This window comes from Cuculus canorus, chromosome 2 (assembly GCF_017976375.1).
Source record: "Cuculus canorus isolate bCucCan1 chromosome 2, bCucCan1.pri, whole genome shotgun sequence".
Taxonomy (NCBI): Eukaryota; Metazoa; Chordata; class Aves; order Cuculiformes; family Cuculidae; genus Cuculus; species Cuculus canorus.
Genome location: NC_071402.1, coordinates 144,974,654 through 144,991,028, shown reverse-complemented (window position 1 = coordinate 144,991,028; position 16,375 = coordinate 144,974,654). Strand labels below are relative to the sequence as shown.

The following is a 16,375-nucleotide window of genomic DNA, read 5'->3' as shown; positions in this document are numbered from 1 at the left end:
TCATGTCTGCAAACAGCTACCTAATGCATTCTCTTTCTTGTAAACTGTCTAGAAACCACTTACAGGCTGTGATTGCTTAAATAAACAAGGATTTTAAATGCATGTCCCTCATTTCAAATCAACTGTGCACTACAAAAGTGCTTCACATACCAGTTCCAATACCCTGTAGGAGTCTGCAGGTACCAGATGTCTGCAGAACCAACACCGTGGAGCCTATCTGCCTCTGAAGCTCCACCAACTCCTGCCAAGCGGGAATGTTCAAGGATGCAGCATGGAAATTTTAAGTCACTACGGGTTGGCCATTCAAATCAATACATGGTCCAAGTTGTGCCTAATTTCTGTTTCTTGGGTAGCCTGGAACTGGAAATTCCTATTGGGAAAGGCCACTGCTGCCATTTCTGTCAGTAACTGGCTTGCAGCAGGAGTGCAAGGAAAGCCATCCTGGTTTTTTCAGTCCTTTATCAGCACTCTGCTATGATAATATATGTGAAATTAAAGCATTACTTCATAGCTTTATTATGGAACCCTAAGATGTTTCAGAGATACACTGCAGAAAAGACATGATACAGGAGGTTAGACTACACAACTACTATCATCTGAAACAGCAACTCTTACACTTTTATTTACTTTACTTCACTTTAGTCCACTGTAGAGAAAAATTCTTTGGTTGGACTAGTCAAAACCCCAGAATATTCCAGATTTTAATTACAGGAGAAGACAATTTCTCCTTTAAAAGGAAGATGACAAGGTCTATGTAATCTTTAAGTCCTCAGATAAAATTAGCTTCCTCAAATGCAATGATTACTAATTCTGTCTATTTTGACAAAATCCTACAAACCCCAAATATGTGGAAGCTATATCTGCAGACAGTGACAAACAAGAGATATGCTTAAAAGGTAACTGTACCTCTTAAATCTTACTTTAATTTTAATTGTCATCTAAAAAAAAAACAAACCTCAAACAGTCAATATTTTATTGGTCAATACTGGATTGTGAACTAATTATATTTCTGGCTTATGAAACTACAACCTTGGTTCAGAATTTGTAAGATGGATGACTGCATGCACAGCAAATTTAAACCCAAACTTTAATATCTCAAGAGCAATCCTGAATCCTGATGGGGGTAACAATCATGACAAAAAGGGGAATATCAGTCATAACTCATAGAAATTTAAATTATAAGCTAATTCCATTGGCTTCAGTACAAATAAAAGACATTCTTCCCAAGGGAATGTCCAGGAATTTATGGCATTATTGATTAATCTCAGTGAAGTTAAAACTCCTCTCAAGTCTAATAATCATAGTCTCTGTTTGGTGCTGTTTCTTCCCAATATCTAAAAGTGGGATATAAGACAGGGAGGAGCCATAGGGGTTGGTACTCCTTAATGCTGTAGGAATAACTAATAATTTGAAAAACGTTATGTGGAGCTTCATCTTTATAGCTATTACTGGTCAGGATGGGAAGACAAATTTGCAGTTGAGGCCTCAGAAGCCCAATTACCATGCTGCACATACAGCTGCTATGTAGCAAAGGCAAGGGATGTGATGATGGGGGAACAGATCTTATGAAACTGTTACACCAAGGAGAAATGACAGCTCTGAATTCCAGAAGAAATTTGAGCTACCTGCTGAATGACTGCTTAAATAGGAATCTCCATAAATAGCATTAGGGCAAGAATATCCATCTTGGCATTACATCTGGACACATCAGATACGTGTAAAATACGTTCTTGGACTTCTGTATCTCATCAATGCTTATGAGCAGAGGCTTATAGATACGTTGGGAATTCCTAGGATTAAATGCTAATGATTTTCAGATCACAAGCAGTGACAACAGTGTGAACTGGCAGTGAACAAGCATGATACTATCACTGCATCATAGGCTGACAACAAAGATCTCTGGATGGGTAAGTGATGAAATTTAAACCACTAGCAAAATCGAAATATTGGTTGTAGGCAGAAAGACAAACTTCACCACAGTCTTATCTTCAGAGAAGGGAATAAATTCCAAAACTCAACAAAAGAATTTCTATTTAAACTCTTTAAAGCTAATTTTCTGATATACATAATGCATATAGCAAGCACTATTTACAGCTTATAGTATTGCCTGGTCAGTCAAAGAGACACCACATTTTTTTAGCCTTCCTGCCAAATAAAATTAATACAAAAGAGCATAGCAATCTTCCTCAGCAGCCCAGGACACTGAAAGAATACAATCCACTTTACTGAGCATAAGCTCAACCTAAAATTTTATGAGTTAAAGGAATTTTTGAGTTCCAGGAGGACCTTAAACATAAAAAACCCCCTTCATTAATTTTTAAGTGTTATTTCAAGGTCTGGACAATCTTCTTAAATTTTCAGTTTTTCAAAGATATCTTAGTTCCAGATTGGAATTGCTAAATACTTACAATACATAATAATGCCTTTTAAGTGCATTAATAGAAGTCAAGAAGTTCAACCCCTGCAGGTTTTTTTTATTTGTTTGTTTGTTTGTTTTCCAAATGACATCATAGGTTTTACTTTCAACTAAAGCAAAAAAAAAGTAATCATAAAACAAAATAATTGCAACATGAATGCTGGTACACTGCCAACAACTTGTGCAGGATACATGTGGTTCACTTTTTCAACCCTTGTGACATTTACAGTTAAAACTCTTGAGATGTGCACCTTATACTTAAAACACCTGTTCCAAAGGTCTTTTAGAAATTCAGTTAGAATGACTGGAAACGGAAGGAAACTAATCTGATAAAGAAAAATTACATGTGTTGTTTCTATTCTTGGGCACTCGTGAACAGAATAAATATATAAAAAACTAATTTTGTCAAATTCAACTGAAACCAGGGACTTTCAGGGCTACTCGACCTTACTAAAACTGCTGTAGTGTATGTTTTCAAAACATAATCACCAGTTCTGAAGGCGGTATTAGTGTTGCATGGACACCTGCCCCGGTATCTTTCCCTGGATGAGAGAGAGCATGTTTTCAATACCCCTCTCCTCAGATTTCTAATGTGCAAGCAAGACCAATGACATGATTCTCAGCTCAAATCTTTCCTTCTAAGAAAGCTGTAAAACAGTAAATAGTACTTTACAATAGCAAATCAAAGATCCATAAAACTTAATGTAGCCTTCATTTTTTTTCTCATGCAGTCGTAGCCAGAAATTCAAGCAGTTTATTTGAAAAAAACTTACTATCAAACAAAAAACCCTCCAGACTTCTACAAAAGAGGGTTCAGAATACACAATTTTTACAGAAGAAATTTATGGTAGTTTGAGCAAGCCTGTATGGCAATTATTTAAATCTTTTGTCTGTCTAAATACTGATGAAAGCCTGTCTTCGTAAGCAATGGCCAAGGTAGAGGAAACATTGCCTGCATTATGATTCTACAACCACAGTAGAATTTGGTTCAAATGCTACATTTCAGCAAACATATTTTAAAAGGTTAAAAAAGGTACATTTAAAATAGGGAGTCAAAAAAGATGACATCACATGTCTAGAGCTCTGAAAAACACCAAAACATCGTCTGAGGCAAGATGCTGTGTCATGACATGGTTTAGGGAGTGTTAGGAATGGTTGGACTCAATGATCCAGTGGGTCCTTTCCAACCTGGTGATTCTGTGATTCTGTGATTCTGTGACTACCTGTAGTTACATCTACAAGAAATGCTCAGTCCAAGGATCTTGATCCAGCGCCTTTGTAAGCCAGTGCTTTTCTTCACTTTATACTTCAGGGTTTCCTACACCTAGGCTTGAAGATTTCAACACTCTAGACATTTATGTAACTAGAATTCCTGACAGACACAGCCTGCAGCAGAGCAAAGATATTATAGGAGAAACTAACAAAAAATTACCTACCCGATAATTTAGCTCCAAAATACTCATTTCCCTGCACAGCATACCTTGGCAATAGCAGCTATGTAAAAACAGGCTGAGTTGATGCTATTCTTTGAACTCCCAGCTGCTCTCTCAGCTGGATTGCAGTTAGGGACCATATGACTGCTTTCTGTTTGTTTAGATGTGAGGTCATGCAATTTGTCTTAAACCACCAGTTTTAACAATGCGGATGCTAAAGAATTGCAAACAGGGATATGTCTGAAAATATTCTGTATGTTTCAGAGGATTAAGGCCAAACTCTGAAATACATTCCACTAGTTTATGCATTTATTCCAATTTGGCTGAAACATAAACATGCTGTGATATTATGAAATCAGTATATCTGTGATATATGAAATTCAGGATATCTGATTCCACAGTAAAAAAGGATTCCTCATAATTTTGAATTTGCAGTTTGTAAAGCTGCTGCGTAATATGTACATTTACCTCCTCATCCAAAATACAGACTCATTATGAGTAATATAGCCAATTCCAAACTGATAATCTAAAACCTACTTTTACTGGCTATATTTTACAAAGCAAAAGGCAGAAGCAGCTCACAGGCAGAAATTTACGTCTAAATATTATTTTGTTTCATGGGTTTGGCTTACTGCATACTCCCCAAGCTGAGCACACCCTGAACCTTATTGGGAGCTATGTCAGGTACTCGCCATGCATAACACATGGAAAACCTAAAACCAGCTAACTAATTTCTGACCACCCTTGAGAATGCTGCATCCACAGATTTGAAGCTCCTGTTTAACAATGCAAATGGAATGAACACACCTCCAAACCTGCCTCAATTATTAAATGAAGAACACAAAATATATTATAATAAATGCATTAGAAAGCATTTTTTTTATTTGACTGTGAATATTACATGTTATTTCAGTAACAAAGTAACCAAAAAAAGACCCATCAAATCCTTCACAGAGCTTTCTCTACATTGTGTCATCAGTGAAAATAAACATACCTTCATCTTCCCAGCAACTGTTTGTACTCCCTTCTCTTTCACTGTTTTCTGGTAATACTGCATGGTCTGTTGGCAAGTCATCTTCTGGCACACTAGCATCACAGTCTGCTGCATCAGTTACACTTTCTTCCTCCACTATATGCAATTTATCTTCATCATCCGAATCTGAGTTTGCTTCTACCACGTTATTATAGTTGGTGACTGCAGAGAGACAAAAAGCAAAATACTGATCAATATACTCTTAATTGACAGCATGGAAATCCAAAGGTTTCAGTACTGCAGGTAGATGCTTTATCTGGCACATCTCTATGGAGTCACGGTATTATTTCTTCTTTCCATATGGGGATGGCAGTGTCCTGTGAGCAACTGGGATGTAATGACAGTACACAAGGAGACATCTGGCAGCTGCTGGGCTTCCACCACTGATAGGAATCATGCTACCCTTCCTTTCTGCACACCTAGTGTAAGGCTAGACAAAAAAAGGCAGTGGACACTACAGAGCTGTCTTTTGGGCCACACTGAGGCACCAAACTCCAGGTGGGTCACTCCAATTTGGATACCAGCATTAGCATATGTTTCCTTTGAGAATACATTCAGTCTGCTCAGTAGCTTATGAAACACTTAATACTGATAAAAAACATTTACCACATGTTTTCTTAACGCGTACAACAAGGATAGGCTGTATGTATACAGCAATCAGTGGGGTACAGCAGGAACAAAACTGCAGGGAAACAACAGGCACCTCACCTTGTGAACCAAGTGACCCCAGGCTGAGCACACTCCAGTGGCTCGTCTGGTCCCACACTGCAAGCCTTTGCCTGCAGATACACACAGAGCTGCGCTCACCCAGCACATCCCATTGGCTTTTCCTGTAACTGATGGCACCTCATGCTCTGGGTATGTGAATCAGGAGTGATAAACAGTAATAAATGGGAACAAGACAGAGATTTGATTCAGAAAGTCTGAAGTGCTCCTGATCCAACCTAAAATGCTTTTGTATTAAATCAAAAGATCACTAAAGACTCAGCATGGCGAATACGAAAGAAAAAAATCTCAGAGGTGACTTAGAGAGGAAATCTCACATAACATTTTCCCCAGCTACAAATGAGAATGCAATAAATCGAAGTTTTCAACCTTGAGAACATACTGTGAGATTCTAGTGGACAAAAGATTACACAATGATATATATGTTTCTGTCATACGGGAGCAGATCATTATTAAAATAGTCTTAATTTGCAAGCAAAAGAGATCAATTATGATAATTTCAATTTCAACTGCAAGGATTATGTATTAAGGAAAAATTACTTTCACCACCTGTTGAAATGTCTTGTTACTCACACTGAAGTTAAGATACTAAACATTTATGGAAGATGTATATGTGTACTACTTCTTTGCCACCAAGTTTGAATGTCTTATTGAAATGCTTCAAAATACAGTTTAAGAGAAGAAATTTATCAATGAATAAACTAACACTTTGTGCTTCCATATTTTATACCCAAGGTTATCTGAAAAATGTAGGAACACCCCACTACTCATGGTATCAGCCTTTTCTAAAACAACAAATTTAGGCAAATTGCCTAAGTACTATGATATACATCTGAACTGATAAACTGCTATTCCCTTTATATTCTCTAACTGCTTTTGCCAAGTAAAATAGGCACTGTAAGGGAAGCTGTGACATTGTGTGAAAGAGAAGGTACTCCCTCACCAAAGCAGAAAAGATTTCTAATTTAATATTTTTTATTTTTTTATTCTTTTCCAACCTAAATGATTCTATATGATTTATGAAGATTTACCACTGACTAAGCAATGGTAAATGTAATTTTTAAAAAAGTTTAAAAACAGGCACAAAATAGGAGGAAGTGGAAAAATCATTTCAGCCTGTTCTCTTAATCAGGTTTTACTGTGATGCTTAGATGTAGAGGGTCATTAATATGAAACACCAACATATTTATCTTGCCACATGCAAAGGAGATCAGCAAGACCAGAGATAAAAATTTAATCACAATATATATAGGCATAAGTTCAGATTTCAGTAACTTAGGCAATTAATGCTTCGTATTTAAAAATATATTTCCTGTTTTGTTTGGGAAATTAAGTAGAATCCTTTGCATTACATTTAGAGTGTTTTTTACAGAAAATGAAAATACAATCAGAAAGTTTGTCCTGAAGAACTACACACAGGGAGAGAAAAACATCTCCTCCTTTCCTCATATTTTTTAATTTTAAATATAATCTATTCATTAAGGCTCTATTTACCTTGTGAACATTTTCATACATTCGCACTACACTCACTCATGTGCTAACTCAGCAAAACTTAAAACTTCCTCCTTCTCCACAGAAAGTGAATGGTCTTTGGGTTCCTTCCACCAAAGATCAGTTGACAACAAGGCAACACAACAAAATCAGCAAGAAATCTGGCTCTTACATTCCTGTTTCCCTTCTACTGAGAGCTTCGGGAAATCTGGGGGAAATAAATTGCCAAATCTGCATCTAAAAGAGCTCAGCACATTTGGGATGGTGCCGCACAAAGTCAAGCACTTGGAACAACGGAACCATCCATATCTATATGCAACTTTAAATAAATGATTACATGCTGTTTTTCCTCTACAGGGTCCTTGCTTCATCTAGTGCAGTAATAGCAAACATGCTCAGTTTTATGGAGTGAGCTGAGCATTTGTAGGATCCTGCCTCATTTTTTCAGACTGCAAAGTGATTATACATTGTTTTTAAACCTATCAGACAGCAGTGTTTCCAAAGACTCATTTATAGTATGTTAGTCAATATGAGATTCCTCATTTTATATCATATGTCATACTATATATTATATATTTATACAATTTATACAGCTATAAATTATATGATTATACAAATATGTATATTATATGTAATTTCCCTACATGGCATTCAGGAGGAATGCTTCAAAACATGTAATTAACTGAACCGTAGTAGTGCAATCGTATCTTCCTTTTACAGAGAAGAATTTGGCTGCTTAAAACCCAAAGAATTTTAGAAATCCTGGCATTGCCATGTCAGTATAAAGTATTTCAAGCCTTACTTTTGAAAGAACTTTGCATTTTTATAGCATTTTATATACTCAAAGCACACTTGTTTTCATTCCAAATGCAGGTGAGCTCAGAGTCCAAGTATCTTAGCCTGCATGCAATGCAACTAGAAACATAGAGATCACCTCCAAAATAAGTCACCTTCCAGAATCACAAACTCCTTGAAAGAGAGAGAATAAAATCCAGGTTGTCACTGGGCCTTTCAAACGCCTTAAAGAGCATGCTTTTGATTCCTGCAGCCCTCTACTTAAATTACTATGGTTTCCAGCAATTAAGGCAAGGGTTCTGGAGACAACAGCTTCCTTTAATAAACATCCCTGATTCATTCTCTGAGCATCATTCCTCCTGTGAAAAAAATATGTGATCACATAATTAAAGATCTTATCGTTATGCATACCTGCAAAGGAAAAATTAAAACAGTTTGAATAATCTTCATTTTGACATTTTCCAACTTTTTTTATATGCAACTTTCAAAGTAATTTGATTTCAAAGAAAGTATTAATGTTCTTTAATAGAAATCATGGTTAAAAAACAATCAAACCATGTAATTTACTGTATTTTTAGCTAATTAAAATTGAAATCCCATTACACAGTATCATACTGATACCTGCATGGCTGCAAAGCTTAGTTTTAGCAATGCAGATCTGCTCCTGGTGCCCTGTGAGATTGGTCATAGGGTTTGTAGTAGTGGGTTGCTGTCTTTCAGTGGCTTCAGGCACATTTTGGCTACACGTTTCACAGCTCTCTGAAGACACTAAAGAAACCCTGGATCTACAGCATCCAGCATCCAATTCCAGGGGTAACAATCCTCTCTCTTTTCCTTCACCAGTTCAATAATTTAGAGCTAAATTTAGATCTTGCTTATCTGCACATCATTTTGGTGTTTTCTCCTCTCTCCTCAAATATTTCCTCAGAATGAGCATCACTGAAAGAAGAGTACAAGCAGCTCATGAGCCTCACAGAAATTAGGAGTAATACATTTCATTAAACCTTTCTGGATAGAGATTGAAATATACTCAATACAAAAGCAATATGTAGAGACAACTGCTTACAATCCTGAAAGAAATTCAATTGAATATACATAAACGATGACTCAAGGGGCTCCTAATTTGGCCAAATATTCCAAGTAGAAAATAAAGCACATATGTAAAACCTTGCCCAGAAGAACAGTTTCAGTTTTTCAGAGAAATAACTACAGATATTGTAGAACTTTAGTAATATTTAATTTTAGTTAGCATCATTTAAAAGTAGTGACTACCTAAGCAAAATGATTCAACCTAGATCACAGAAAACTGGCACAAACAGCAATCGATGTCTGCACAATGAAACAGTGCTCTGTGAAAAGCAAGGACGGATGGAGAGGTTACATCACCCTCAGCCACCACCGCTCCAGGGATTGCCAGCAGCAGCAGGGAAGAAGCAGCAGATCACTGAAGGTAATCTTATCTTCAACTATTAAAGCTAACTCTGACTCAGATCGTCAACTGGGGCTGCAAGCCTCTGAAAACAGATCACCAGATAAGCACATATGATGTATAACAGACATATGGGCCTATTCTGTCCACCCACCTTAACATAAAAATGTACGCTGTTATATTAAACAGTTTCATTATTAATTTCAGCCTTACTTTCCCAGACAAACATAAAACAAGTCCCTATTTTCAACATGATATGCATTACATATGACACCAAGGACTAAGTATTTATTCAATAAAAATGAAATTTTATTTCATTACTGTATATCTTATAAAATAAAGATGAAATAACCATTAAAAACAATATGTGAAAAATGCATCTTATGCACTGTAAATACTTTTTTGCTTTCTGTTGATCACTTTCTTGCTACAGTATCCTGGTTCTTAAAGAATAAATGAGTATCAGTAGTTGAAGCTTCCAGTGCTTTAAAAGCAAATGACTGCAAAATGGCTTGCAGGAAATGAGCTTTCCTTTCTGGATTTTTATAGTTCTTTAGGGCTATATACAATGACGATGTATGGCATTGCATAATTTTAATTAAAACCGGAATATGTTCAAATGGAATAGTGATTAAGGTACTAAAACAGAGAAAAGTATTATTTTGCTGATTGAATACAGCTAGGAAACTAGGATATGTATGCTTAGTCAAATTCATACACAGTATTTAAAAGGAAAAGCATCTTTAGTCCTCTGATTTAAAAATCAGTGAAACCAGGAAATTTAAGGTGAAAACTAACATGGCAGTGACGAAGGACTACAGGACTCACTCTTTCCAGAGCATATATTACAATGGGAGAGTCCCTCAAAAGGTGAGAAACCTGGGTGGCAAGAGAAGGAAAGCTTCTCAAAAAGCTGACAGCAGGTATTCACTCACCTCTTCTTCCAGATCTGCCCCCAGAATCATCAGACAACATGAAATTTAACAACTTTACCACCTCCAACACAAACTATGACCCAAAATAGTTCACAGCACACAAATTCTGATAGGAATTTCCTTAACAAGAAAAAAAGTATGTGGTGAAATGTATATCGGAATAATTTGAGATTAGGTGGCAATGGTGCAGAACTGCACTAAAAAAAAAGAGGCTTTGAAATATCTAATCTGTAACCTCTGATTTGAATTACCAAAATCTGGAAGCATACAGTGGGAAGAATGCTTTGAATCTGATCTGTTACAATCTTTTCTTCAATACTTGTCAGTGGTCACCGTCTTTTACAGGGAGTTTGGTCAGCCATTCTTACTATCTGCCTCTTCTACCTCTGCAATCTTCAAATCTGAAACCCTACTTACTTCCAAGGAAAAAATAAACTTTCTGGAATTTGCAAGTTAACACAAACACATTTTTTTAAGAATTTGGACACAACACGTTCGAGTTGTGTGGGCTCAGTATCTCAACACTGAAAAGGCTGGAGATGTAGAATCAGGCGCGAGTGATTCTGATCTTTTAGAAATCCTACTTCTAAAAGCTTGGAATTCCAAGTTTTAACAATACATTTTGAAAGCTTATTCAGGAATACTGTTAGAAAAGAAAACTTTGATTCTATGAACTGGAAGAACTCCCATGCTCTGTGAAGTGCATTCTTGGTTTACAGATTTCTGCTCTGACAGCCTACAATCATCTCTTGGAAACCGTTTATTCTCTGTCAGCTCAAGTGGAAATCTGCACCTATACATTATTTTGCTCTAGCTCTAAAAATATTTTAAGCAAAATAGATTGCAAAGGCAGAAACCTGATAATTTAGCATTCAGTATTTTATATTTATATTTTAGGGTCTGCTATCAATTTTATTACTACTCCTGAATGAAATGCCATTCTTCCACCTCTCCACTGAGAAGCTGCCCAGTATCTTTAGCATAGTTAGACCTTCATGGTCTTTTCGTATTTTTTCCTCTCAGTTTAATACATATACTTGAAAGTAATAAATATCTTCCATACGATAATATATATAAAACCAGGATGCCCTCTGAAGTAGGAACACAGCAAAGAGCATCAGAAAAGAGAAGGCATATGTTGATGCTTCTTCTAAAATTCCTCACCCGTTTCCCTTTGTTTTTGGCTCCTGGAATTCCTAAATGAGATGTGTTGTCTTCATACCAAATTTTCTGTGAATGTATCTGTCTTTTTGAATTCATTAAAATTCTGGCATCCACAGTATTCCGAGGCAAGCAGTCTCACAGCTATGTGTTATGGGAAGAATGAGTTAGTTTGATTTTGAACCTGCTCTGCGCTAGATTTACTGGGTTTCTCCTAGACCCTTGCCACTTGTGCCCTCTACATTGTTCATGATTTTATACACTTCATTGCACAGTCCTCTTTTCCATATGAGGAGTCCTTGTCCACTTGTTACTCTTATAGAAGTTGTTAAATTAATCATTTTTGCTGCAACTCTCTGGATCGTCTCCTGTTCTGCTGCATCACAGGGAGAGATGACAACCCAGAACTGCACAGAGTATTTGAGACGCATCTGCATCACGGACTAGACCAGCAGCATAACAATGTGCTGCTTTCCTCTCTATACTTTCTAATAATGCAAGTCATATTCTAGGACTTGACTGCTACAAGTAATTAATCTGACACTACTACATGTTTATTTTCTTTAATCCCAGAAGTGCTGTTCCTGAATGGTAACAGTCAGCTCAGAATCCATCAGGGGACCTTGCTCCTCTTTCCACATATGTTGCTTCACTTAGTGCTGGTTTTGGTTGAGATACATAGTAGCTACTATGGGGCTGTGGTTTGGATTTGTGCTGAGAACAGGGCTGATAATACAGGGATGTTTTAGCTGTGACTGAGAGGCACTTTCAGTCAAGGCCTTTTCTGCCTCTCACACTGCCCCAACAGCAAGCATGCTGCACAAGAAGCTGGGAGAGGACACAGCTGACCCCAACTGATCAAAGGGATGTCCCATACCATATGACATCAAGCTCAGCATAGAAAGCTGAGGGAAGAGGGAGGAAAAGAAGGATATTTGGAGTTTTGGCATTTGTCTTCCCAAGTATCTGTCACATGTGGTAGATCCCTGCTTTCCTGGAGATGGCTCAACACTTGCCTGATGGGAAGTGGTGAATTAATTTGTTTTGCTTGCATGCACAGCTTTTGATTTACTTGTTAAACTGTCTTTATCTCAACCCACTTTTCTGATGCCCTTCCCCATCCCAGAGGAGAGGAGGGGAGTGAGTGAGTAGCTGTAGGGTGCTTCGTTGCCAGCTGCGCTAAATCATGACAATTTTTACCTACCTAGAATTTTATCTGCCTTATTACTGCTTGGCTACTTGGAAACCCAGTTGTTATTTCCTAAACAAGTACAAGCAACTCTTTAATGCAAATACTTGCTGCTTCTCAATCATGTCATAGCCTCCATCAGGCAGCAGGGTGGCTTCCTGTAGTATGATGGCCAGCAGCTCTCCAGAGGGGAGTGAAGGCAGCAGAACTTTAGGCAGTCTGTTGAACTTAGTAGAAATACGCTACAAGATCTCACTTTGTGCCAGAAATCAGTTTCTGAAATACCCCATTTCAAATTTAATTTAAAAACATACTTGTAACTTTCAGAAAATTCATTCTGGTTTTAAGAACAATATATGTGCTATAACTGGAGAACAGAACCATATTTTATATATAAAACCGGGACTTGTTGTTTATTTAGACATATACACGTGAACGTGCTCACACAGGAAAAAAAGGGAACTAGATTCTGTCCTTCCTTTGCCTGAAGTGATAAACTTAGGTCTCCACATGTGTTTATATAAATACATAAATATTGTAAAACTTTGTCTAAATATTTACATGTATCGGGCACATTTCTGATAATTTTGTTTAACTAATAAAAAAATCTCTATCAAAGTGTTTTTACACCTCCCAACTGAATCAATCAAACACAGCTTGACACTCATCTTTATTTAGTCTTTCAATACAATAAACCTCACAAAGTTTGAGAATCTTAATATGCACTAAGGTATACAAATCATCTCAACACCATTTCCATAGCAGAATTAGTCTCTTACAGCATGTACTGGATCATTTGCTCTTCTGGCCTACTACAAGAAACTTTGAGTTTAGAATAAACGCCTTGCAAACAGGCCGCATACTACAATGTGCTCTAAACACTGTACCAGAAGGGAGACTAAAGGTTTGGCTTGGCTTATAGAACACACATTAAAATCAATGGTGTAAACACAAATTTTCTGCCTGTCAATTTAAAAATATTTAAAAATTTAAAGACCAATCAATATTTGACATCAAAAACAAACCAATTCTCTATGTTGAATTTTTCAATCGATATGGCAAAGTCTGGAACAAAGCCTGATGATTTAAGCCAGAACCAGCTCGTCAGCATTAGGATGAAGGCTACAGCTCTGGCACTAAACTCTGAGATGACATAAGCAATACTTTGAGCAAATCTGGCAAATAGTCCAGCCTCAGTGATCAATTTTTTTGCTGCTTGCCTTTGTTCATCTATTCATTAGTTTGATTTAGGGTTAACTTTGTCCCATCTGCACAATTACATTGGAACAGGACAGTTTGGTAGTGCACTATTTAGAAATCGAGAAGCAGAAGCAGCTCAAGGCTTCCTAGTGTGGCAGACATGATAGAGTTTCTGCCACCAAGACGAGTAAAGGGAGACAGCAAAGAGCAGTCGGGGAATCTCCTTTGTCTGCTCCTTGCAGGCAGCTGCTTTAGACAACTACATGCTTTGTCTATGAATAAGATGAGTCCTGGGCATAAGAATATAAGTATTCCCTCCATCTCACCAAAACTACATACCTGAGACATTAGGTTTTACTTCTGCATCATTTCTGTGATGCTAAGCAAAACACCAAGTCAGGAGAGGTATCTAAAACGTCCCACTGACTGTAAAGGATTTGTAAGAGCCATTGGTTCTGATGGAAAGAATAGCAAGCTTTTACTCATGCTAGAAGGCTGAGTGGCGAAAGAGAAACAGAATATATGGTGAAACTGCTGATATTGAGGACCTCATGTTAACACTCTGTGTTTTAGAGTGGCCTCTTAGTAAAATTAGCTCTAGTCTGGTCTTCTGGAGCAAACTTCTGTTAGTGGCTGCAACACACAAAACAGTGCTCTCGGAGACTATCTTCTCATTTTGTTTAAAGAAAAGGTGTGTTCCCGAAGTGTAAGTGTGGAGAAACAAGAGATTCACTTTGAAAGCACAATCCTGATCTGAATTAAGATACTGAAGGATGTGTACCTGCAGCCAAACACCTCTGCAGAGACACAAAGTTCTTACCTGCAGAGTCTAAGGGATAAAACTTTCCGTTGCTCAAGTGTGACTGTCACCGAAATCTCAACATGTAGAGCAGAGGGTCCTCTTGGACCACTGATCCTGTTCCTCCCTTTTACAAGCAACCAATACTCTCTTTGAAAGTAAGAAAGATGAGGAAAAACTTTGTAGCAGAGCCTGCAGCAATAGGACAAGGGGTAGTGGTTTTAACTAAAAGATAAGTTTAGACCAGATATTAGGATGCAATTTTTTCTGTTGAGGGTGCTGAAACACCCAGAGAGGTGGTAAACGCCCCATCCCTGGAAACATTCAAGGTCAGGATGGATAGAGCTCTGAGCAACCTGACCTAGTCGAAGATGTCCCTGCTCACTGCAGGGGGTTGGATTAAATTACTTTCATGGTTCCTTCCAATCCAAACCACTCTATGAGTCTAGGGATTTAATTTTTGAAGGGATCAATCAAATCCTTGATAGACTCCTGAGTGCAGCACATATCAGCAATTGAAAAGAAAGGTCTGTGTGGTCTTTCCAGACAGCCAAGAGCTGCTGGTGACAGATGCTGGCCAGAACCAGTGACCACCATCTGTTAGAGATTGAAGTGGTTGAGGTTGTGTGACAAGTTCTATGGATTGAATCCCATACTCCTCAAAAAGAGCCTGCATCTATATTGCTAAAAAACATTCTGATAGAGAAGCTGCGATAGCAACACAGGAAAGCTTGGAAAGGACCTCTGGGAGACAGACCAACGATGGCACAGAAGACATGGATACCAGTCATCAGTACCCAAATGACTCAGCACTGCAGTGCAGGGTTAAAGATGAGCGAATGGCAATGGAGCTCTAGGACTGGTAGCAAGTTGTCATATGTGCTATGTATACTCCTCCTTTTGAGTTGCTTCTTGAGTGAGAACCTTCCATTCTCTTGAGACATCTTAAGATCATAGGCATAATTGTTCCCATCTGCAGTACCGACTGGCATCAACTTACAGAGGTACAGAGGACCAGAGGACAGAGGTACAGGACTGGGTCACCAACCGCACATACTTTGTGGTTTTAACTGTCCATCACCTGAGCAATAGAATCACAGCAGCTGTACACTATGCTGTATACTATGCAAGCCTTTCCTAGAGACATTAGCCGCCAAACGCATGACACTACAAACGGCTTTCCAGATGCTGTAACAGTGCCTTAATGCTACATGATAAAAATTTATGGAACTTCTAAGGGTGGAAAACAGATTGAAAAATCAACTCCAGTGCTCATGAGAACTTATTTGCATGTAGAATTGGCATGAGTCCAGAGGCAAGAAGTAGAGAGTATACAGAAAAGTATTACAAGTACTTAGGTCCAATAATGGTTTTAAAATACAGGAAAATGTACTTTTATGTATCTATATAAAATACATATTACATATATATTTTGCAGGTTGGATAACCTTAAATTAGATTTGGAATTGTATATCTATACAATCACATAAAAATAATATAATTTTGAAATGCATCTCTTACTTGGGCTGCTTCCGAAAAGTAACTTAAATGTAATTTTCAGGATGCCGCTTTGAGACTTCATTAGTCTGCAGCTATTCTATACTAAAAATGGAAGCTTTATAGCTTTGCAAAATGAAGGCTTTTAGTTTTTCAGTAAGACAGAAAACCTTGCAGTAGTAATTTCTCTATTGGATTTGCAAATGACGGTCCTTTTTCTAATGAAAACACTATTGTCCAAATATTCTCTCCTTCAAGTTTCAGGACTGAT

The 16,375-nt window shown here is 37.5% G+C and overlaps 1 protein-coding gene across 1 annotated transcript in view; it reads right to left on the bottom strand.

The window, feature by feature from the left end:
• ZEB1 (zinc finger E-box binding homeobox 1) overlaps window positions 1–16,375 on the bottom strand; it is a 121,230-nt gene that overhangs the window by 18,580 nt on the left and 86,275 nt on the right. Inside the window, exon 2 of the mRNA XM_054057713.1 lies at window positions 4,844–5,044. Within this exon, the coding sequence (XP_053913688.1) occupies window positions 4,844–5,044 (201 nt within the window). The remainder of the gene's footprint in view (window positions 1–4,843; window positions 5,045–16,375) is intronic.